Below are 23,596 nucleotides of genomic sequence, written 5' to 3' on the forward strand. Positions count from 1 at the left end.
TGTTCCTGTAATAAGATAAACCCGAATATTAAAGGTTTTATTAAACAGAAAACTAGGTGACATTAGCAATAGTATATGAGTGACATACGTTTTAATCATTTAAATCTTTTATGGCGTTTTCACCACATTCTTCCCCGCTGATATTATTATGTTGTATAATCTTAAAATCCGCTGGAAGATGGAAAGTTGGCAGGAGAAAGAAGTCGTGGTTACGTAACATCCGAGAGTGGACCGGAATACCCAGCGCCGCTGAGCTATTTCGCAGAGCTAAAAGCAAAGAGGGTAGCAAGAAGCTGATAGCCAACCTTCAATAGTACGGAGAGGCACTTTAAGAAGAAGAAGAATAATCTTAAAAATAGAATGGCGGGCGCCTTATTATTCCTGATTTTCTTACTATAGGTTCTTGAGGTGAACTCAAAGGAGATGAATATACTGAATGCAGAGAGGAGTGTGGTGATGATAATTCAACTTCTTCTTCTATTTCAGAACCTGTTGGTGCAAGGTTTCTATTAGACGTTGTTACCTCTCGTCCATCCGGAAAACGTACTCTACTGTATAAAGAATTAGGTTCTATTAATTCGACTTCATCCACTGTTGGGTCGTACTTAGATTTTGGTGTAGGATTTCGTCTGTATACTTTATTTCCTGGACATAACCAGGAGGGAAACATTTGATCAGGAGAATAACGCCTTGCACGATTAAACATCCTTTCATGGGGAGTTGCGTTTGTCGCTGTACAAAGTAATGATCTCATGTTTAACAAGGCTTCAGGTAACACGGTTTCCCAGTCTGCAATAGATAGACTTCTGGATCTCAGAACGAGACGAATCGTAAGCCAAAGCGTACTATTCAGACGTTCAATTTGACCATTCCCTCTAGGATTATACGGTGCGGAATGACTTACAGCTATTCCTTTTTTGTTTAATAATTATCTTAACTGCGTCGAGATAAAACCTGAACCTCGGTCAGTATGGATGTATGAAGGTATTCCAAAAATAGAGAATAAATCTTTTAAACAATTTATGATGGTTTCACTGCTTATATCTGAGCATGGATATGCGAAGGGAAATCTCGAGAATTCATCAATAATGGTTAGAAGATACTTATTTTTACCCTTCGACGGCAAGGGCCCCTTAAAATCAAGTGCTAACCTTTCCAATGGAGTTGTTGCTTTAATAAGTGTTCCAGTATACTTTAAGAATCTGGGTTTGATTTCTGCACAAATTCTACATTGTGATACAATCCTCTTAATATCATCTGTTGAATATGGTAAGTTCTTACTTCGTACATAGTGTGTTAAGCGAGTTATTATTATACCAGGATGACCCAGATCATTATGGAGTGTAGATAGCTCATTCTCTCTGATTGAAGCACATGTTTGCCTTGACAAAGCATCAGCTACAATATTTTCTGATCCCGGCCGATACATATATCAAAATTATAATTCGATAACTCTAACCTCCATCTGTGTATCTTTTCGTTTTTAATCTTGCTTGCATTATTCTGTAACATGTAGGCTACCGATTTTTGATCTGTTATTAAATAAAATCGACGGCCAAGAAGATAATGTCTTCATTTCTCAAGTATAACTTTCGCCGATAGCACAAGCTTCCTTCTCTATAATAGGATATTTCTTTTCACTATCACTCAGTGATCTAGAGAAAAATGCCACAGGTCTTCCATTTTGTGTAAGAGTGGCTGCGATAGAGACATCAGAAGCATCAGTTTCAACTGTTAAAGGTAATTTAGGGTCAATTACAGTTAACGATGATTTTGCTATGAGTTCCTTAAGCGATTCAAAAGCAGCTTTTTTATTTTCATCAAGAGGAAATCGTTCAGTTATGACAAGAGGATGTAGTTTATTAGAAAAATCTGGTATCCACTTCGAATAATGCGCAAACAACCCTAAAGCACGCTTCAAAGATGCTGAATCTTGAGGAACAGGCATGTCTAGAAGTGATTTAAGCCTATCTGGGTCGGGTTTGATTGTCCCATCAGCAATGTTGTAACCAAGAATATTGATACTCTGTTTTGAAAATTCAGATTTGTCTTGGTTAACAGTTAATGAATATGTATCAACTGCTTCCATGAATTTTTTTAGTTTCTTATCATGATCAACTTGATCATATCCACATGTTGTAATATCATCCAAATACGCAAATACTCCTTCTAGTTTACATTTTTCGATGATCTTATCAATTGCCCGTTGGAAACAAGCTACTCCATTAGTTAGTCCAAAGGGAATACGACAGAACTGATACAAGTGTCCACACGCTTCAAACGCCGTAAATGGCCTGTTACTTTTAAGAATGGGAATTTGGTGATACGCTGACTTAAGATCTATTTTTGAAAAAAATCCGTATTTGGATACTAAATATAGAAGATACTATATCTTCTATATTTGGCAAAGGATAAGCATCAAGTTGTGTGAATTTATTAATTGTTTGAGAATAATCAATACACATACGTTTCTTGTGATACGTTCCAGACGTCACGATGGCTTGCGCTCTCCATGGAGAATTACTTTCTTCTATAATTCCATCGGACAATAATTTTCGGACTTCATTTTTTATGAATGCAAAAACATCAGGGGCATATTTTCTAGATTTTATAGCTATTGGTTTGCAGTCAGATGTCAAATGAGAAAATAGATTCACTGGCTCTATTACTGCTTCTTTAAGAACCGCTACACGTAGGGCTGGTCTTGGTCCGTTAAATTTAATTTCCACTGACGAACATTGTTCTAGAACATCATGACCCAATATAATATCTGAACATAATTTTTTCATTACTCGCAGAGGTGTAGAAAAAGATCATTATATGTATATTGTAATAGTTGCGATGCATACTGATTCAATATCAAAACGAAATGATGAGTTTGCCATTGAAACAGCTTGACGCCAAGGATGCACAGGAAAATTGTTAAGTTTGACTATACTCTCGTTAATAAAACTTGCTGTGCTACCTGTATCAATTAAGGCCTTAAGAGGTAAGCCATTTACTGTGACCAAAACAGTGCACTTCTTCAAGCCTACTGAAGCTGATATTAAACATGAAGTCATTTCATCTGTGTCGTTTACTGTGGCCACAGGAGGCAAACTTCTGCATACTTTAGCAAAATGTCCTTGTTTGCCACATTTTAAACAAGTAGTATTTGAAGCCGGGCAGAACCGACGAGCATGTAAGGAACCACCGCAAAAATAGCATTTATTATTTTTATTAATATCAGGTATTGACTGATGGCTACTTTGCCTAGAGTTATTTCTGATAGAAATAGACTTATTCACGGCGACAACATGTGGAAAAGTGAAGCTTTCAGATTTTACTTGAGCCGACTCTCGTGCGCGTGCTTTGTTATGAGCTTCATCTCAGGTCAAAGTTAAATTTTCTAATAATCTCTGTCTTATATGTGATGAAGACATTCCAGCAATAAAAGCTCCACGAATAGAATCTTTTTAATTTTCTTCTGCAGAAACAGACTTAAAATTGCATTCTTTCGATAATAGCTTCAAAGCCTGAATATATTCATCAATGGATTCTCCTGGTTGCTGAGTTCGAGTAGATAGATTGTGGCGTGCAAATATTTCACTTTTAGGTTTAACGTAAATTTATTCTAAAGTGGATAAAGCTGAAGTGTACGTACTGCATGATGAGATATAGTCGTATACAGCTGGCGAGATGTGATTTATCAATAGTTTTAATTTTACTTCTTCGGAAAATTTTGTTTCAGTGTCTGACGTACTTCTTTGAGATTCTTCTAAAAAATTCTCGAACGTTCTTTTCCAATATTTGCACTGCGATGATGCATTTCGAGACGACGTTGGATCAATATCAAATCTGTCCAGTTTTAGGAATCGATACATATTGTATAATCATTGATAATTTCTGTTTAATAAATTGTAATAAGATAAACCCGAATATTAAAGGTTTTATGAAACAGAAAACTAGGTGACGTTAGCAATAGTATATGAGTGACATACGTTTCAATCATTTAAATCTTTTATGGCGTTTTCACCACATTAATTTTTGTTTTTGAAATCGCGCCAAACCAATACTAATGGTCTATGTTGAATTCAATGGATTAACATTCTATTCATAATTCCTATGTCGAATTAACATGATTGTAGTCTTTATTTCATTGAAATCGAAAGGAATCGGAAGGAAAAATTTAAATTACAGGATTTGTTGATAGGTGGCGTTGTACAATCGGCGTCATATAACGTTCATCATTCATCACGATTAAAATATTGCATCACGCAAATTGGCATAATTAAAAAAATACTGATTTATATTCTCCATAAAAAACATGGGAAAATGTACTTACAGTACTTGAATGATCTCAATTAACATAGATGGTTTATATTCTTTATAAAATTATTAAATATATTTATCGATAATCAGCAACTCGATAATTGACAACTCTATAAATGATAACATAACTTACAGAAAAAATAAAAATAATTTGAAATATATAAAAAAAATATATATTTATAATAAAAGTAGCAGTAATTTTGTAAATTTAAATCTTAACAAGCAGCTTAAATAAGTTTTGATAATGTATTAAACAATTAATTTGAACTTTTAAAAACATAGACTACTAAAGAAACGTTAAGTGTTTTTTAGAAAAGAATTGCACTGACATTGACTTTAGTGACTGAGTCAATTTCAGTCAATTTTAAGTTAAAATTATAATATCATTCGTTTATATTTTGGTGTTCTGAATCATTACTATCAATTATTATTACTGTTAATGTCATATGTCAATATTTTAAATACTAACAATAATAGAGGAAGTGTCCATTACTGAATTTTACGGAATATTTTTAAATAAAACAAAAAAATGGTAGGGCTCGATACTGACATGAACCGGGATGACGACTGCGACAATATCGGCCTGGGGTGTGCTCTGGAACACTTCTCCGAAGTCGAGGACGTGTTGAACATGATTGACAACGTGAAAAACATCTATAACACACCGGTATTTGAAGTGGAATATGACCGACTGTATACTATTCTGAAGCAGTATTATGAGCAGCCACATTTACTCGATCCTCATTTGGATAAGATTTTAGGGAAGTTCTTCTCTATAATCAAACATGAAGATTCGAGTTTTGAACTCAAACACGCGGTATTCAACTACATGTACCAAATCATTAGAGTGAGAGGATATAAAGTAGTTGTGAGACATCTGCCTCATGAGGTAAGATTTTTGTTTGTAGTCACTGAAATTTTCAAGATAATTTTGAAGCCTATGATCATCAATTCAAATAAGGAGTAAATCTATTTTAGCATACCAAATCTTATTTATAACAACAACATAATAAGGTCTCATATCATTTAATGTCTGGTTACTCATCAAACAGTTTCTTAGCTTAATATTTCATTAGGAAAAGAGGATTCCAACTTTCCTAATAATTACCCATAACATTTTGAAAGCAATGTTAAGTCTAACAACATGCTGCCCTTGTGGTAAATTTTAGACATAGCTTTTCCTACATAGAGAGACTAGTACTACTGCATCCTGCATAGAGATAATCTCTACTTTTGTGTTTCATTTAGGTATCTGACTTGTTGATGGTCATAACATTGATTGAGCAACAGAATCCAGATGACAAGGAGACATGGCGGAGCCGATTTGTGCTCCTCCTGTGGCTGTCCATTGTTGTAATCATTCCTTTCCACATGAGTCGCTTAGATGGATTTGCTCCGGAAGCTCCAGGTTTGTTACCTATTTCCATAATATAATATTTATATATTTTATAATTATAAAATTATTAATATAAATAGGGATTCATTCATTTAGCTGTAGCTTAACTGATCTTTGTAACTTTAAATTATGATTGGATTTTAAACAACTGAAAATTATTGATGGAATAGTTGTTTATCATTTTTTAAACATTTTTTGTGAAACCTGTTTTATTAATTATATTACATTAGTTTATATTTACGTGTGTGTTTATCTTGTTTTCCAGGCGCATCATCTGGCAATCCTGCTAAAGTGACCGTTATGAGTAGAATATTTGACATTTGCAAGGCATATGCGTTAAGTAAAGACACTTGTGCTGAAGCCAGCGCTTACTTAGCATCTAAGTTTTTGACAAGGTAATTGTAACAGTAATAAAGTATGGTGACAAGGTAATTGTAATGGTAATAAAATGTGATGACAAGGTAATTGTAATGGTAATAAAATATGATGGATAAAAGAAAATTTTTCAATTATAATTTCTGTTATATATTTTTTACAAAAACAATAAACATTTATTACGTCTACAAGGGATATACAGAGAAACAGAATGATATTTTTGTAAATTAGAAAAAGCTTGGACCTTTAAATTGTCAGTTCATCAGGAATTCATAATTCTTTTTCACAAAATTATAAAGCATTTAAACTTAGAAGACAAAATAGAATATTTCCCTAATATTTTTAACATTCCTTCAGGTCAGATGTAAAAGAGTTGTACATGGGCGCTTTTTTTGACTGGGCCTGTGAGCTACATTCCAATTTACAAGAGGAGGAGACTATTTACTATGGTGTGTTGGCTGCAGTAGCTGCTGTACTGAAACATGGGAAGAGAGATGACTTGCTGCCATTTGCACCAAAATTACTTGATTGGGTGACCAAGCAGAATTACCAGCAACATAAGGCAATGTTGGTTAGGAAGTATGGTGTGAAAATCGTGCAAAGAATAGGTAAGAGTCTTTAAGGTTCTATCAAACAGTAAAGCCAAGTCGTGATGTAAGAGAATCGAGGTGGAGGTATCATGGCAGGTCATTTGTCTACACATCATTTGTCACATTGGTATATAATAAAGTTAAAGAAAAAGGCATGTTTAAGAGTATGAAGTCAACCAATCCAGTATTCTCTAGCATAGTGGACTATGGCCAAATCCTCTCAAACTGAAGTGAGACTTATGTCCAGCAGTAGCCCCAATAATCTATTAAAAAATATAAGAATTAATCAACACTTTCTTTACAAAATAAATTTGTCTTGCAGTGTTTTCAATTCGCTTTGTTTGACAGATGCTTTTATTATTTTTACATATATCATGTTTTGTATAGACTACAATCAATTGTATATTCAGATTGCATAATTATTTCAAGGGTTGACATTCCTCCGACCTCGAGTGGCGACATGGCGCTATACGCGCGGTTCTCGCTCCCTCGCGGCGACTCTGGGTGGCACAGCGGCGGCCGGCGACACGGAGCCAGCAGTCACGTGCCTGCCTGATGATGATGACCAGGACATTCCACAAGAGGTGAAAAATTATAATATTGAGTTACCAGGCTATTACAATGGTCTTCATCGTTTCCCAGGTATGGAAATGTATTTATATGTTTGTGCATTTATAGTTTTTTTTTTGATTATTTATTTATTTAAATGTTATTGTTATTTCACTACATTAACGCCAAAAACAAAGTTACGATGTTAGCTCGTATGTGCACTATCTTTCTTTTTGTTTTTATATTACTAATCATAAGTAGTATTTTCTTTTTATAATATAGGAGCAGCAGACGAGCATACAGTTCACCTGATGGTAAGTGGCTACTGCCGCCCATGGACATCTGTAATCAACCCCAGATTAGATAAGATATTCCTACCTGAGGTCGGCCACAGATGCGCCGCTACCCCTAAGGACTAAGCTGGAACGCCTCGGAAAAGTTTGTCTCCTTTACCTTGCCCTTCAAACCGGAACGCAGCAGCGCCTAACACTGCTGTTATTAGGTAGAAATAGATGTGACAGTGGTGTCGCCGGAGTCGAACCACGAAGGGTTCTACCACCTTCATTAGTTTGTGGACTTTCAAAAAGTATTATATATGAATCAATTTTGAATTAATGAGATTTGAATTTGAATTTGAATTAATAACCAGTGAAGATGTACGTAAAGCTATACTATAGTAACTTCTGATAACTTTTAGATGAATAATATCTTTTATTATTTAGCAAGTAGTTAGTAGCAATGGTAGTTAATAAACTTCCCTGTTTTCAGGTGGAAGACGTAGTGGAGTTGTTATTGTGTTCTCTCCGTGACGACGACACCGTAGTGCGATGGTCCGCCGCTAAAGGTGTAGGGCGGATCGGTGCGCGCTTGCCCGCGTTGGCTGCGGCCGATGTGTGTGAGAGCGTGCTCACACTGTTCGCTGAACACGAGCGGGATACCGCTTGGCACGGTGGTTGTATGGCTTTGGCAGAGTTAGGTGAGTTAAAATTATATGAGATGTTTATGTTACATTTTGTCCATTCATGTCATTCAAAGGATAATTGTGCTATATAGAAATGTTAATGGTAACAATTAAAAAGGGTTGCTTATAAAATTCAGATTGTATAAGCAAGCAAGCAATTTACTTGATAGTAAGTGTACTCTGGTGTTCATGGACAAATGTAATCAACTCCAAATATCATTGCATTGTTGCCCGAGTTCAGCTACAAATTTATTGCTATCCTCTGGGGATTAAATTGGTATAACGTATAATCTTATTTGTGCTCACTAGCAATATAATATAGGTATGTAAATAATAAAAAAAGGCTCGTCGATATTTTCAAATTTAACTATAAAATAATTACTATAAAAAGTGTCTCAGGCGGCGTAAACTTAACATTTCAACGGAGGTGAAAAATTCAAATCATGCTAGGAGTGCTCGTGCCCTGAGAACTAGATAAATGAAGGTTTGGGTCAAGTATCGAAACGTATTTGGGTTTGCCATAGATAAGTAAAAATTACTCACTCTTAACAAGAAAATGTACCCAGTTTTGAGAATTGAAATAGTTGCGTAAGAAAGTTTTGCCACGTCTCCGTGCAAAAATGTCCCTAAAATAATTGAAATAATTATTTATTTATTATGTAAATTACGCAGTATTAATTATTTATTCGTAAACTTTCTTTAAAAATGTTTTTATTTGTCAAGGATTAAAAAAAAGAACTTACTAATAAGCCGTTTGTGGCTTCATTCAATTTCAAGGCGGCGATGTATCTTTACTAATCTATGGGGTTTGTATGTCAGCTCGCCGCGGGCTGCTGTCCCCGCGGCAGCTGTGTGCGGCGGTGCGCAGCGTGGCGGCGGCGCTCGAGCGGGACGAGGCGCGCGCGGGCGGCGGCGCGGGCGGCGGCCGCGCGGCGCGCGACTCGGCCTGCCACGCCGCCTGGGCCATCGCGCGCGCGTACGATGCTACGGCGTTGGCGCCCCACGCGCAATTGTTGGCTACGAGTCTGATAGCTACTGCTTGCTTTGATCGGGAGGTTTGTTTCATTATCATTAATTATGTACTAATAAGAAAATATAAATAGTTCGGTACATGGTGCTCGCACGAGACAAGCTATGAGGGTGGTGTAGGTCACTACCTACACCTTAGTAGCGCGGATAATAGCGCGACGCGGCCTGTCACGCCGCCTAGGCCATCGCGCGCGTGTACGATGCAACTGCGCTAGCGCCGCACGCGCATCTCTTGGCTACGAGTCTGATAGCTACTGCTTGCTTTTATCGAGAGGTTTGTTTCATTGTGTTTATTTACATACAAAACAGAATAAAAAAATAGTTCAGTATATGGTGCTCGCGCGGAACGAGCTGTGTGAAGTGGTGTAAGTGGTGGGATTGTAGCGCCACACACGCATCTCTTGGCTACGAGTCTTATTGCCACTGCGTGTTTTCATCGAGAGGTTTGAATCATTATCATTATTTACATACAAATAAACAAAAGAACAATTCAGCACATGATGCTCGCGCGGGACAGCTGTATGAGGTGGTGTAGGTAGTGGTATAGTAGCGTGACGCGGCCTGCCACGCCGCCTGGGCCATCACGCGCGCGTACGACGCGACTGCACTGGCGCCGCACGCGCATCTGTTGGCTACGAGTCTGATTGCCACTGCGTGTTACGATCGAGAGGTTTGTATCATTGTCATTATTTATATACAAATAAGCAAAAGAACAGTTCAGTACATAGTGCTCGCGCGGAAGGTGTGTGAGGGTGGTGCAGGTGGCAGCCAAAATGGTAAAAGTTTTAGGGGAGTTACCATACAAAAAACGTCACCTACGGCGTTTTTTTTATTTATTTATTGAACTACATATAGGTAGACACTTTTTGTTAGACAAATTTCATAATGCATGAAATCTAAGAATTTCAGCCTTAGGTTTAAACTTTGTCAAACCATACTACTTTGTAATAACGTTATGGTACTTTTTTCTAAATTAACCGTTCAACAACTATTTCAATATTTTTTTTAAATTATTGTTAAAAGTTTAGCTCACGCACACTGTATTTTTACAACAGATAAACTGTCGCCGTGCTGCCTCAGCCGCGTACCAAGAGAACGTCGGTCGGCACGGCATGTTCCCGCACGGCATCGACGTGCTCACCACCGCCGACTTCCAATCTGTCGGGCCGCGGAACAACGCCTACTTGGTCATAGCGCCCCAGATAGCCGACTATCCAGAGTACACCCAACCCTTGGTCGATCATCTCGTCGACTTGAAGGTGCAGCATTGGGACTGCGCTATACGAGAACTGGCCGCCAAAGCGTTGAACAAACTTACAGAAAAAGTGAGTAATTATTGGATATTTTTCATAAAGAGACACTGGCATCTTATTTTGATAATTCTGATATTTGATACACATTTAAAATTGGAAATTGGAATTCTTACTTGATACATATCTTGTCATTAAATCTTTGACAGGCATGTCAGTAGGTTAACCTAGGTTAAGTAGGTTAATTTTTAGATTATTTTATGTTTTATCCGTTTTCATAATAGAAATAAACGTTTAGAAGTATACCAAAATGTCTGAAGTAAGTGCAAAATTTCTTGTAATGCCCGGTATAATATTATATGTTATGCAAAAATATTTTATCGTTACAATCTGTGTACTAGTAGAATAAAACCAGTGTAGTCCTAAATCAGTAATTTGTAGTCCTTAATCACTTTAATTACGTGTATTTTTATAGATTCCGGAGTACGTAGCGACAACCGTACTTCCCAAGCTGATAAAGAATACGGAATCTATAGATCTGAACGTGCGACATGGCGCCATACTTGCGATCGGGGAAGTTATATACGCTTTGTCGCAAACCAAGTTATCTAATGGTATGTATTTTCTTATATTTACAATTGTCGTGTATGGTACTAAAATTGTAAAATTATATTAGTAGCTTTTTAACATAATATATTGAAAATTCATAGATGAATATTATGCATATAATTGTAATAATTAGGGAAAAGTATTGGTAAGATTGTGGTAATAAGAAAAATTTCAAATAGGTAAAAGTGATTTAAAGACTGGCCTATTTTGTCGTACTTTAAAATGTATTAAGTCATTTAAATATTAAATATACTTTTGTCAATAAATACAATGTAATGTACCCGCGCGCAGACACATACACATGCGCACACACACACACACACACGTACGCACACACCCACATAAACGCATGCACACATCCTCCGGAACAATTTAGTAAAACAAAACACTGTTACAGGCAAGACCGCGGACAGTTTAATTTCGGAGGAGGTGTCAGTGTCGGTCCGCGGGCTGGTGGCGCGGCTGCGCGCGCGGCAGCAGCTGCGCGGGCTGGGCGGCGAGCTCATGCGCCAGGCCTGCTGCCACGCCATCGCGCGCCTGGCCGAGGCCGCCGCGCCCTACCACCAGCACCCCACCGTCGGTGAGTGTGACGTCAGCGTCGGTCCGCGGGCTTGCGGCGCGGCAGCAGCTGCGCGGGCTGGGCGGCGAGCTCATGCGCCAGGCCTGCTGCCACGCCATCGCGCGCCTGGCCGAGGCCGCCGCGCCCTACCACCAGCACCCCACCGTCGGTGAGTGTGACGTCAGCGTCGGTCCGCGGCCCGGCGGCGCGGCTGTATAACCCACGAAATGTACATAATGTAATGTATAATCTGTGACCGAAATCAATCTTGAAGGTGATGAGGCGAAATCATTATTTTTCATAACTCAAACATACGAGTATACAAACTTTCCTTTTAATGGATACTGATATGAGTTATTTCTATTCACAGATGAATGGTTAAACCTCATTGAAGAGTGTCTCGCCCATGAAGTACAAGTTATACGCGAAAAGGCGATAGTCGCATTGCCGCTTGTGTTCGAAGAATACTTGCGCAACGACAGTTTCATGTATGGTGAGCTGACGGCGAGGGAAAAACGAACTCAACTTATGGAGAAGTACTGCGAGCAGCTGAGTAGTACTAGCGTTAATGGATTGGTGCTGCGGATGGGATACGCTCGCGCTGTGGGTAAGTTCTTACGTATCAATAGAATGTTCTTCTAATATTTTAATATAGGTATTTCAAAAGAAGTGCCTTTATGTAAGCCAGTGTCTTTCTCGGCGTTTTGTAATATTTGCACTCCATAAGTACGTAACAGTTTTAGAAATGAGGATGGATTTCGATTGCAGTTTCACACGAAATTCACGATTTGGAATCAGTGATACAGGATATTCATATGTGAATGTACCCATATTTTTTCATACCTTTTCAAGTATTATATTTTTATCACTACAGGTTCTTTACCAAAATTCGTTCTCACCGAGCACCTCCAAACGGTCATCCATTCGCTAATAGAATGCACGAAGGTGAAGGAAGGAACACAAAAATGGGCGGAGTCTCGTCGTGACGCTGTTATAGGGCTGACTGAAGTGTGCCAAACGATGGGCGTTGTCAATGGGGTGGATAAATACGTGGGGGAGATACTGCAAGCCCTGCTGGAGTGTCTCTCAGAGTATACCATTGACATGAGAGGCGATATTGGTGCGTGGGTTCGGGAGGCTAGTATGACTGGTGAGTTATTGTTTTTTTTAGTTACCTATTTTTCTTACTGGTAGGTAATTTAAACATTCGATGTGATACGATTAAAAAGCTGTTGCCTAAAATTTGAACTCTTTCATATGACATATCTTATTTGTAACTCGGAGTTGTTGATTAAAGGTGCTCACCTAATATTCATACCTGGGACCTTTAACGTGAGAAATCAATATTCATACCATTGCCATACCATTAGAGCTTGTTAATGTGTCAGTGTATTGCCGGCAGGTTTGCTGTCCATCTGTCGTCAGTGTACAGTCGAGGCGCCCCAGCTGATCTCGGCGGAAATTATGGCAGACATAATGTGCGGCATCGCGCAGCAAGCTGTGGAGAAGATTGACCGCACGCGGGCCCACGCAGGCAGAATCTTCACTTCATTGATTTACAAGTGAGTCGATTGTTTTATAGTAGTGAACGAGAATGTAATCTATGTGGTGTGTACGATGGTAAGTAATTGTCGCTCATGGACATAACCAACAGGGATTCTACCTAAAGCCGATCACAAATGAATTGCCACTCTTATAAAGGGCGTCCGTTGAAACTGACGCGGGTATATTCTCGCGTATTTGTGTTGAATTCATATTCAAATTCTTTATTTGCTAGAACACAGTTATTACACAGATATTATGTACATACTATATATATACTATATATACATATTATAGTTCAGTGTGGTCTACCTGTATAAGGTTTGCAAAATTCATCAACTTTTTTATAAATTAAAATATGTTGCTAATTAAATTATGTTACCTGAATGGCATTACTTGATTAATAATAATAATTACATAAGCATCAAGTCAATAATAATAAGAAATAGTATGAGCTGCATCAAAAACCTATGCGCGTACGACGCGTTTTTATACGCGTGGATTTCAAGCCGTACAGAGCGAACGCTTTAAAGTTCTCAAAGTTTATTTTGTAAGTTTCCTTGCCTTTCAATCATAAGTGTGAGTACATAATTCTTTATATAAAATACATCTATATTGCTTTTTTTTTGTATAAAATCTCAATACGATTTAAAACGAGAATTACATTTATTACTAAAAAAATAATTATTACCATAACTATTAAGAAGACTAAACAAATATAGTAATCATTCTAAGAAGTCACCGAAATTAATAATTAACCATAAGGCTGAACATGATAATTTCCATTAACCAGCGAGCCGCAAATAATGAACATACCGCACCACGATGCGTTGAAGCGCATCTTCCCCGCCGAGGAAGTGGAGCTGCGGCCGTCGCGCGAGGAGGACGAGTGCGAGGCGAGCGAGAGCTCGCACGTGGTGCTGTGGCTGTTCCCCGGACACACTATGCCGCGGTTCGTGCAACTGCTCGAGCATGAGGCGTACCGGTATCACGTGCTCAAGGGGCTTGTTGTTAGCGCTGGGGAGCTTACTGAGAGCTTGGTGAGTTGTGATTGTTTTTTGGAATTATTGTTCTATTTAGTGGTAAGATGGTAGGATCAATGTGCCTTTTGTCCTATTTATACCGAATGGCAAAAGCGTTAATCGCTGCTATATTTTGGTCTAAACAGGGTTGTAAGGGTAGTGTTCCGTCTTAGTCCTCAGAGGTAGCAAAGAATCTGTCTCCGATTGGACTATAATCCTACCTAAATCTAAAGTTGATTATAAATCTTACAAGTACGTACGTACGTAATACGAACCGTAATAAGTATGTATGTAAATTGGTTTCTCTGAAGTAATTTGAACACAAAAAGTCTCTGAAAAACGTCTGAAACACAAAAAAAACTTTTCTAAATCTCAATTGAAAAAATCTTCAATCATGGATAAGTATGGAATTCCATCGACGAATAGCCGCCAGCCCTACGGAACTACAATGCATTAATCAATGCATTTATCGATTGCTCAGTACATTTAGATTATACAAATCAATTAGCATTTTTATGTAACTGTCAATAATTTTAATTGATTGCACTATAGATTACAATCTCTATCTTTAAAATTAAACAAAGACTGATATAAGAAATATTTTTAGAAAAAGTACTTTTATACTTTCATAAAAAATATTGTAGTGTTACACTCTGCCTTAAATTTCCTGAAATGTGGCTGAAAGCTCCTACTACATCTTCCAAAGAGTCATAAAATGACAAAACTATAAAAAAACGTTGAGACTGTCCATATTTTTTCTATATTGTTCAATGTAATCTTAGTATTTTTAAAGCATGTCATAATTAAGGCCTATTTAATGAATAGTTTATGTTAAGGTATCTTTTTTTTTCTTTCCAGGTAAAACACACTACTCAGTCATTGTATTCTTATTTGAATACGTTGCACGAAGACAAAGAAACGCTCAAATCTATATGCGACACCATCATCAAAATATTCGCGGATAACTTACATGTGAAGAGAATCACTGGTCCCATGTTTAATTTCTTAGATAGGCTTCTAAGTTCAGGTAATACTTCTCTGACTATGTATACAGTATTTGAAAAAGATACCGAGATATTTCGCACAATATTTCTATTAGCCTAATCTTTTCTCTATTCCCTGTTCATACTCGAATATTAATATATTGCTTTTTGCCTTCTATAAATGCTTTTATATTCAAAACGGATTTCTTTAATTGTTACATACCTAAAATAGTCCCAAACACCTTATACAAATTCATATGACTTTATTGTTCTTCAGATTCTAATTTACTTAATCATTTTGTAGGATCAATTACTCCCATCTTAGAAGATAAGGAGTCTACATTTGCAATGGATGTATTGAAATATTTGCAATTGGAGCTTCGAGGAGGGAAGAATATTTATAAACTCTTAGATTCCATCAATGTTTTATGTCAATTGATTCAGGTAAGTTTAACTTTTAAAAGATGGACACTAATTGATTTAATTTATGTAAATGTGACTGAAATAGAAAACAAACATACGGTTTCACATCATGGTTAGTGATCACTGTCGCCCATAGATACACATTAGTACCCTATTCTATAGAACGCCTTCAATGATTTCTAATTTTCTGTACTGCCTCCAGCATCCACAAGATATTGGATTTATTTGTGCTAATACTGTTCAAATTACAATCTCAATTTTGATAGTGGTAGAACCCCTTGTGGTTTGTCTCCGGCGGCATCACCGCCACACCTATTTCTACCTAATAAAACCAGGATTAAGCGCTGCTGTGTTCTAGTTTGTAGGGTGTGGCAAGGGAGACATACTTTTCCGAGGCGTTCCAGCTTAGACTTCAGGTTCAGGGGTAGCGGCGTATATGTGACTGATCTCACTCATCTCAGGTAAGAATTTAATCCTATCTGGGGTTGATTGCAGATGTCCATGGGTGACAGTAGCCACTTACCATCAGGTGGACTGTATGCTCGCCTGCTACACCAATATTGTAAAAATAATTATAGTTCAAAATCTAAAAACCACGTAAAAATCGCATAAGAAAAATCGTTCATCCTGATTCCTGACGATCCTGATGAGGAGAATGGGATAAAATTATCGAGTATAGTCGTCGGTTCTTGATAATTGTCCAATTTTAATTTTAAACTAATCGGACCGTTCAAAATGGGTAGAAATCGAGTTCTAAGATTTTGTTACATACATACAGGTTAAGCTAATAAGAGCGTGGTAAAAAATCCCAATATGTTTAACATTACGTCGCATAGTGTATGTATGTGTGTGTGTATGTATATATATATGTGTGTGTGTGTGTGTGTGTGTATATGTGTGTGTGTATGTATGTGTGTGTGTGTGTGCGCAGGTGGGCGCGGCGGTGTGCGCGCGCGCGCTGGGGCAGCTGGTGATCTACCTGTGCTACGCGGACCGCTACGTGCGCCGCTGCGCCGCCGCGCGCCTGTACGAGGCGCTCACGCTCTACGGCGACGTGTGCGCGCTGCCGCAGGAGGACCTCGATCAGGTACGCTAGCGTCGTCCTGCTTTTGGGGCATTTAGGGGGAATGGGACCTCTACGCCTCTAATCCCTCTACTATCTACGCCTACTAATACTATCTACGCCTGTAATACCTCTGATGTTCCTCTACGCAGCGCCGAGGATGGCCACCGGGGAGGTTTTAGTGCGGTAAGAATCCCACATAACCCCGTGCCGCTCCCACGGCACAGGGTACCTTTTGAAGGTTTCCCCCTCGTAAACAAAAAAAGGGGAAATGGGCTAGGATGACCTGTCCTCACTCGGTTCTTGCAGAGAACCCAACCCCTCCCGTCCCCCCCACCATTACCTCGGATACTTATTGAAGTTGTGTTCCTTTTGGGGCGTTTTAAGAAAATGGTCTGGAATCCCTGACCAGCAAAAGAACCCCGTCAATCCACTCTTGGTCTTGCGTGAAGACCCCTTCCTGTACCATTATCCCAGATCTCCCACCCAACGGCGGTACATTGCACAGAGGTAGTTGAATCCTTAAGTATTGACCGTGTAAGGGGGGGATACCTCATGGTCCATACTACTAATGGAGAGAGGCGGGGAAAAATGATGGAAAATATTTTTTGCCAACATACAAATGAAATCGACATCACAATGTTAGCTAGTAAATTTTTCACATACATTACATTAAATTAGTAATGTTTACTTCCAACTTTAGTCAGCAACTTCAAACCGTTGGCACGCACTTATTTATTGAAGCATTTTTAGCCGAACCATGACTGAGAGATAAATTATTGGTGAAACAAATTTTGTAACGGAAATGTTAAGTTACAATAATAATGTGTGAGACACTCGCATTGTATATAAATATTTACAATCGCGAAAAGAGATTATTATTTTATTTTAGGCCTACCTATCTCACCTTCAATCATTCAATCAGTATTCGTGCCAAATTAATTTAAAACTGACAGATTATAAAAAACAGATACACAAATTTTTTTTATTAATCTGCCGAGGTAAGATATGTTGACATAATGTTGTTATTAATAGTACTTTTTGCATACAAAACCATTAAAATTTAAATGAAGTTGACGTTTTATATGTAAGCCACAACATACATACAAATATTTTAGTGTGTTATACAGAGTTTATTTTTCAACTGGCATGAATATCGAAATCCGAAAGAAAAAATCTATTTTGTTAAGCGGGAATTTAACGAATACATTTACTAAAAAAATACACGGTTATTACGCTACCCTACCAGTGTCGCTTATAAGAATAATTCTTAAAAATAAGGATAGAAGAATCAAGTGTTCATTTTAAGAAAGTATTCTTTTCTTATTTCGTATATTGTAAAAGCCATCCATGCCCAAATGAAAGAAATCTGAATATGTTTCTTGTTTGTTGTTTGTTGTATGTTTCTTAATAATCTTGTTTTTTTTAGGTCATGTCGGTGCTCGCAGACACTGATTGGGAGCGGGATGTGAGTGAATTGAGGCCTATACGTAATGAAATTTGTGATCTCATGAACATCAAACGTCCGGTGATGAAACAGAAGGCGCCTTGAAAACTCCGCTTAGCAATTAGTGGCTTAACATATCCTTCGCTTAAGGCGCTTGTTAAGAACATATATTAATTCCAGTGATATCTCATAATGTAGTACATTTATTTCTTATTTTTTTATACACTAGTATTAACAAATTGCATTATGTATGTATGTGATAAGATGATATAATACACGGAAACGAAGAAATGTTTTAAGATTCCACTAAATTTCACAATGTGTGCTACTATTCTTTTTTGTGTAAGAATGCATTTATGTTTTTTACGCAAGCAAATAATATACTCATTTTTACGATTTCGATTGTTTTATTTACATTAAAGGTGTTACTTTGTGACGATAAAAATATTACCTAAAATCCTTAAGCCTAATAATACCTTTTTAATATGATTATTTCTCTTCGCTTTAAAATATGAGAAAATTCCTTATACCATAACTTGGACGATAAAATTGTTACCATTCTTTTTCTTAAAAAAAAAAAAAAGAAATTCCGAACAAATGCATGAGCATTTTTTTGTTTTCTAGAATCCTCTATTTTCGTATTACCAAAACCTGCTTCTAGCTTTTTGAAACTTATTTATTTTGTTGCCTTTAATAATTTAGCCGACAATTTGTAGTTGAGCGGGATCTTGTGGTGCCTCAGCGATCAGATTCGCCCAGAAAGTGCCATAGTTCTTCAAAACCGTGCCACTGTAAAACAAAATATTAATTTTTATAAGAATATTCTTTTATGGTGTAACTAGGGTTACTAAAAAAACAACACTTTAGTCAAAAAAGCCATTACTATAAATCAACTAGCTGACCCACCAAACGTTGTGTGCCATATAAATAAAAAAAATTTAAGGGTGAACAACCCTTATCACTTAGGGGGATGAAAAATAGATGTTGGCCGATTCTCATAGATACCGGATAAGCATAAAAAATTTCATCAAAATCGGTCAAGCCGTTTCGGAGGAGTATGGCAACGAAAACTGTGACACGAGAATTTTATATATTAGAAGATTAAGGAGAAGATTTAAAGTGCGAATTGTTATTCTATTAGCATTCGATGAAAGTAACATCCAGTTTCTTTTATCTTCAGAACACGAGACGTTACTCTCGTACACATTAACTTAACGCAGTTTATCTAAGGTCACTGCGTTAAGCACTTATGATTACTCGTATGTTACACAACATTAAATGGGTCGAAGTGAAAGGAGTCTGTCTTTAGGGTACGGAGCAACGACACCAATATTTCGTATCGGAGTCCACATATGGAAATCAATTTGGACCAATTACAGTGAGACTAATGTTTGGAAAACGGATGATGAAATATTTTGTATGGATATAGTAACTTTATGTCAATGTTTTGAAGGTGGTAGAACCCTTTGTGGTTCGACTCCGGCGGCACCACCGCCACACCTATTTCTACCTAATAACTGCAGTGTTAGGTGCTGCTGTGTTCCGGTTTGAAGGGTGTGGTAAGGGAGAAAGACTTTACCGAGGCGTTCCAGCTTAGTCCTCAGGGGTAGTGGCGCATCTGTGGCCGACATCAGGTAGGAATATCTAATCCTATCTGGGGTTTATTACAGATGTCCATGGGCGGCAGTAGCCACTTACCATCAGGTGGACTGCATGCTCGTCTGCTACTCTTATATTATAAAAAAAATGTATATTGCATGGTAGGTATGCACGGAACAAAAAGACGTTTGTATGATAACTACTAGACATAACTAGGTACATAGTGTGTCTTAAACTACCCTAAAACTCGTAAAACATCAACAATGTGTGATCGCCGGCCATACATGCAACTTGTACATGAACACCACGAGTGTAGCACGTGGATCAATGTATATTAACATCACATCATTATCTTACTTAATTTGCGATAAAATACTAATTAAACAGTACATAAGTCCCAGGACTTTGCTTTAATTTATAACACGCCCACACATACATTAGAATTTTTATCTAAGTTTTAACTTATTCAACTCTGATGGATGACAAAATTAATAATTAAAGTATAGGTCTAATAGATCTGATCGCTAGTAGCAATTAATACGATGAGGATTCCCATCTTATACTTTACATAATAGGTTAGTAGCTTAGGTAGGATATTCATGGCTTTTTGGGCGTTACCTAGGCTTAGCCGTTAACCAGTTTACGATAACGATATCAGTTTAAAAGTTCCAGTAACCAAAAGAAAGCTCCTTCAAATACAAATATCATAACTTTCGAATGTTGATTTTTTGTTGATACTCAATAGTCTCGATACCTATAGCAGGCTCTGCAGGTTAGGGTTCACATATCAAGGTACTATTACTTACGTAAAATATACTCTGCCGTGCGAGTCTGGTGGCGCCTTCCATAATAGCGTTGCTCTTGTTTTCTCCCGCGGGTCGGCGTGAGTAATGGACGCGCACTCGGGGTGAATGGTGGTGTTAGGAGCTTCCTCCCACGCGCCGAGCCATTCATTCGTCTCCGCTGAGCGAGCTTGGATGAAGAAACCTTTGAATGGCTCCGCCCCTTCTATTGTGACTGGAAATATTACGTTACGATTCAAAACATGAATAAGTAATATCAGGTTCTCATATCACGGCCCACGCGTCTGTTATTATTGTTGTTTAGACCTACAGTGATGTCAAGGACGTTTTAGGGAAGCCGAGGCCCCTAGGCTTGTAAAATTTTGGGGCCCCGTTAAAAAGTAATGATAATAAATATTACTCTGCAGTTATTTACAGAAAGGGAATCAATTTATTTATTTGAGTAAATTACAAAAAGGTATAATCTTTTAAGCTTTTAAGAGGACCTCTTGCGGTCAAGACCCTGGGCACGGTCCGCACGTGCTCTTATTGTAAAACTGGTAGATACTGGAAACGAGCCAGCCAAAGTCAATTATTGTGGTTAATAAAAAAATATTAGAATGCGAAACAACATTGCCTCTGTTTCGGGTCGTCTGAAATTTCTAAATATAAATTGCATGAGCAATAAATATGTTAATTTGAATTACTTCTCCATTATTGCAACACGGTCGAAGAGTATACCATACAGAAGCCATACAAAAACAGTTAAAATTTAGTATTCGTCCAGCCGTTTGACGGACTTCCGCAACTTCGGAGGAGGAATTTCTCGTAAACCCTTGAATATACCTGAATTGAATAGACCATAATGATTAACGCGTAAATAATTACTATAACAATGTTCTAAGTAGGTACGCGTACCAGATATAATAAATCAACATCATTTCATATATTTCGCAGCTACAAGTTAAGTAACATTTACTTGAACTAATTTTGTTCTCGAAATTAAATCATTATATGGTAAAAAATGTTCAATTCGTTGCTCGTTAATTAACCGAGCAAGCAACCAAGTAATGCCATAAGAAGTATGACCTACAATAACATCAGATTGGGTATTGCATAACCAGAGAGCGGCGTATTACACACTCGATAGTAGAGCAAGATTTTATCAATGAATATGTTTTTACTAACTACTGATCTAACTTGACATTGAAAATATAATAAAAGTAGGTATGTAAATATTGTTATATCATTTTATACGGTTTAACGTATACGAAATTAAGTCATGTTTTACGTACATCTATATGAATTAACTGTTGTACATTATGTAGACAATTGTACATAACCTCAGGTAGGAATATCTCATCCTATCTGAGGTTAATCACAGAGGGCCATGGGCGGCAGTAGCCACTTACCATCAAGTGGGCTGCATACTCGTCTGCTCAAAAAAAAAACATATTTCTGTATTAACATAATTTCAAGCCAGAACAAAGCAAAGAGGTAATAGTAATAGTACTAATCAAAACAGGCTTTAGGTAATAGAATCTAATCATGGTAATTATATAAATTAGGAAATTTTATCAGAGGGTAATGTTTTACGAGCACCTGCGAAAATGAGACATACATTCAATTTTATTTTAGCATATTGGATTCGTTTAAATTTTGATAATTCTGAAGCAGTCATTTTTGTTGTTACAATATTTAGGTAGAGATACAATATACCTATGTATAGTAGCTATATTATCTAGTATTACTAGTAAAAATAAAGTGATTTAAATCGAACGAATCATTTTTTTATCATTGCGATTTTTGAGCAAACATCTCGAGCACGAATGAAATTATGAAGTTAGTTTTATTTTGCGTTTTTGCAATAGACATTTGCAATAACTGTATTCAGCATGTTGCTGCAATTTGATTATATTGGAGATTACACACTCGGGAGATGGAGTATCTACTTAATTGCGAAATCAGCTTACAATGAACATCATACTTAGACCAAAGTTCTTTGACTTAACATCAACATCGTATAGGTATTTTAAACTCGCTCTCTCTCAGGTGCGCCCAGGGCCCGATTTAGGGAACGGCAGGCGGGACTACTGCTGCGGGGCCTCCATAAGAAAGGGGCCCCAATATAGAGAAAAACTAACCAAATTTGTACTTGTCGATAAGTTACCTATAGGTACTATGTTTTCCAAACAGTATTAAAGCGTGTGATTTTCGAAACAGTGAAATAATTTTATTTTGTGGACATTAAAAATTTGAAAGACTATTTTCCCCAGGACTTCGACACCTCTAAATGCGGCCCTGGATTCAACTTGGTGGAAAGTTTATATTTTATGCAGAAACCCATTTTCTAGGCAAACACACACTATTTCAATTAGTTATTACTAAAATCTACTTTGGGTTGGGGTGTATATTATGAGCAAATCCCCAATAATGAGTAAGTACAAAAATTGAAGAATGTGACTGAATTTTTATTTTTATGGTCATTGCTTTTTTACGTACAACTAAAACATGTGTACGGGTTAATCTTGCTAAAATTGCTAAACTATTAAATTGAATATTTAGTATTCTTTGAAAACATTTAACAGACATTAACAACCGGATTTTTTGCGTCAAACCTATTTCTCATAAACTTCAGAATTTCGTAAAATACAGAATTGAACAAACCTGTAATCTGGCTGTTGGGCGCGTAATGAGCTGAAGAAGCCACCACTCTGTAGGGGAGGGAAGACGGCGGCTGGGTCCGGTGCTGGCCGTGGTTGGGCTGGTTCGCGCGGTCCTTCACACATGCATCTATTGGCGCACCGTCGGGGAAACTTTGCACGCATACACTACATACTAACACTACTAGAACTTTCGATAACATTGTTAACTCAATTTTACTCGATATCAATTTTATTATCTTTTTAATTTACCCTTAAATTTAATTTATGTTTAAGCTACTTTTTTGGAGATAACTAGTCGAACATCCAACTTGGACTGTGCGTGTCCCACATGTTACGCTCACTTTTGTATGCGTTCGAATTCGAAAGGATCTAGATTTATCCGATTAAAGCGCCAGCCAGTTAGATGTATAAAAATCTCAAACTAATTACTTAAATATACA

The 23,596-nt window shown here is 37.4% G+C and overlaps 2 protein-coding genes across 2 annotated transcripts; one reads left to right on the forward strand and one right to left on the reverse strand.

The window, feature by feature from the left end:
• The first annotated feature begins 4,670 nt into the window (after positions 1 to 4,670).
• Positions 4,671 to 18,503, forward strand: TBCD (tubulin folding cofactor D). Its single transcript, XM_073083274.1, has 18 exons — positions 4,671 to 5,200; positions 5,560 to 5,719; positions 5,973 to 6,102; positions 6,440 to 6,690; positions 7,102 to 7,256; positions 7,990 to 8,197; positions 9,002 to 9,237; positions 10,267 to 10,536; positions 10,937 to 11,075; positions 11,468 to 11,650; positions 12,000 to 12,236; positions 12,504 to 12,779; positions 13,032 to 13,191; positions 13,965 to 14,211; positions 15,052 to 15,220; positions 15,481 to 15,620; positions 16,531 to 16,686; positions 18,092 to 18,503. Exons 1-18 carry the CDS (start codon positions 4,841 to 4,843, stop codon positions 18,212 to 18,214), a joined length of 3,600 nt encoding a protein of 1,199 aa, XP_072939375.1. The 5' UTR covers positions 4,671 to 4,840; the 3' UTR covers positions 18,215 to 18,503.
• A 26-nt stretch (positions 18,504 to 18,529) lies between these two features.
• LOC140749995 (putative defense protein 3) lies at positions 18,530 to 23,491 on the reverse strand. The gene is made up of 3 exons (XM_073083272.1): positions 23,158 to 23,491; positions 20,515 to 20,725; positions 18,530 to 18,898 (listed from the first exon to the last, which is right to left on the reverse strand). The coding sequence occupies exons 1-3, from the start codon at positions 23,354 to 23,356 to the stop codon at positions 18,808 to 18,810; spliced, it is 501 nt and encodes a 166-aa protein (XP_072939373.1). The 5' UTR covers positions 23,357 to 23,491; the 3' UTR covers positions 18,530 to 18,807.
• Positions 23,492 to 23,596: the final 105 nt, after the last annotated feature.

The sequence above is a fragment of the Epargyreus clarus genome, unplaced genomic scaffold, assembly GCF_041222505.1.
Source record: "Epargyreus clarus isolate Ecla_fem2 unplaced genomic scaffold, WU_Ecla_fem_2.2 ptg000019l, whole genome shotgun sequence".
Classification (NCBI taxonomy): domain Eukaryota; kingdom Metazoa; phylum Arthropoda; class Insecta; order Lepidoptera; family Hesperiidae; genus Epargyreus; species Epargyreus clarus.

Excerpts from the sequence above, each read along its gene's own strand:
- LOC140749995 (XM_073083272.1), bottom strand. The coding sequence starts at position 23,356 with ATGTTATCGAAAGTTCTAGTAGTGTTAGTATGTAGTGTATGCGTGCAA. Across the intron at positions 20,726-23,157 it reads GCCCAACAGCCAGATTACAG|TCACAATAGAAGGGGCGGAG; the intron begins GTTTGTTCAATT and ends TAATATTTCCAG. Across the intron at positions 18,899-20,514 it reads CACGGCAGAGTATATTTTAC|TGGCACGGTTTTGAAGAACT; the intron begins GTAAGTAATAGT and ends TTTGTTTTACAG.
- TBCD (XM_073083274.1), top strand. The coding sequence starts at position 4,841 with ATGGTAGGGCTCGATACTGACATGAACCGGGATGACGACTGCGACAAT. Across the intron at positions 5,720-5,972 it reads ATTTGCTCCGGAAGCTCCAG|GCGCATCATCTGGCAATCCT; the intron begins GTTTGTTACCTA and ends CTTGTTTTCCAG. Across the intron at positions 15,621-16,530 it reads TTTTATGTCAATTGATTCAG|GTGGGCGCGGCGGTGTGCGC; the intron begins GTAAGTTTAACT and ends GTGTGTGCGCAG.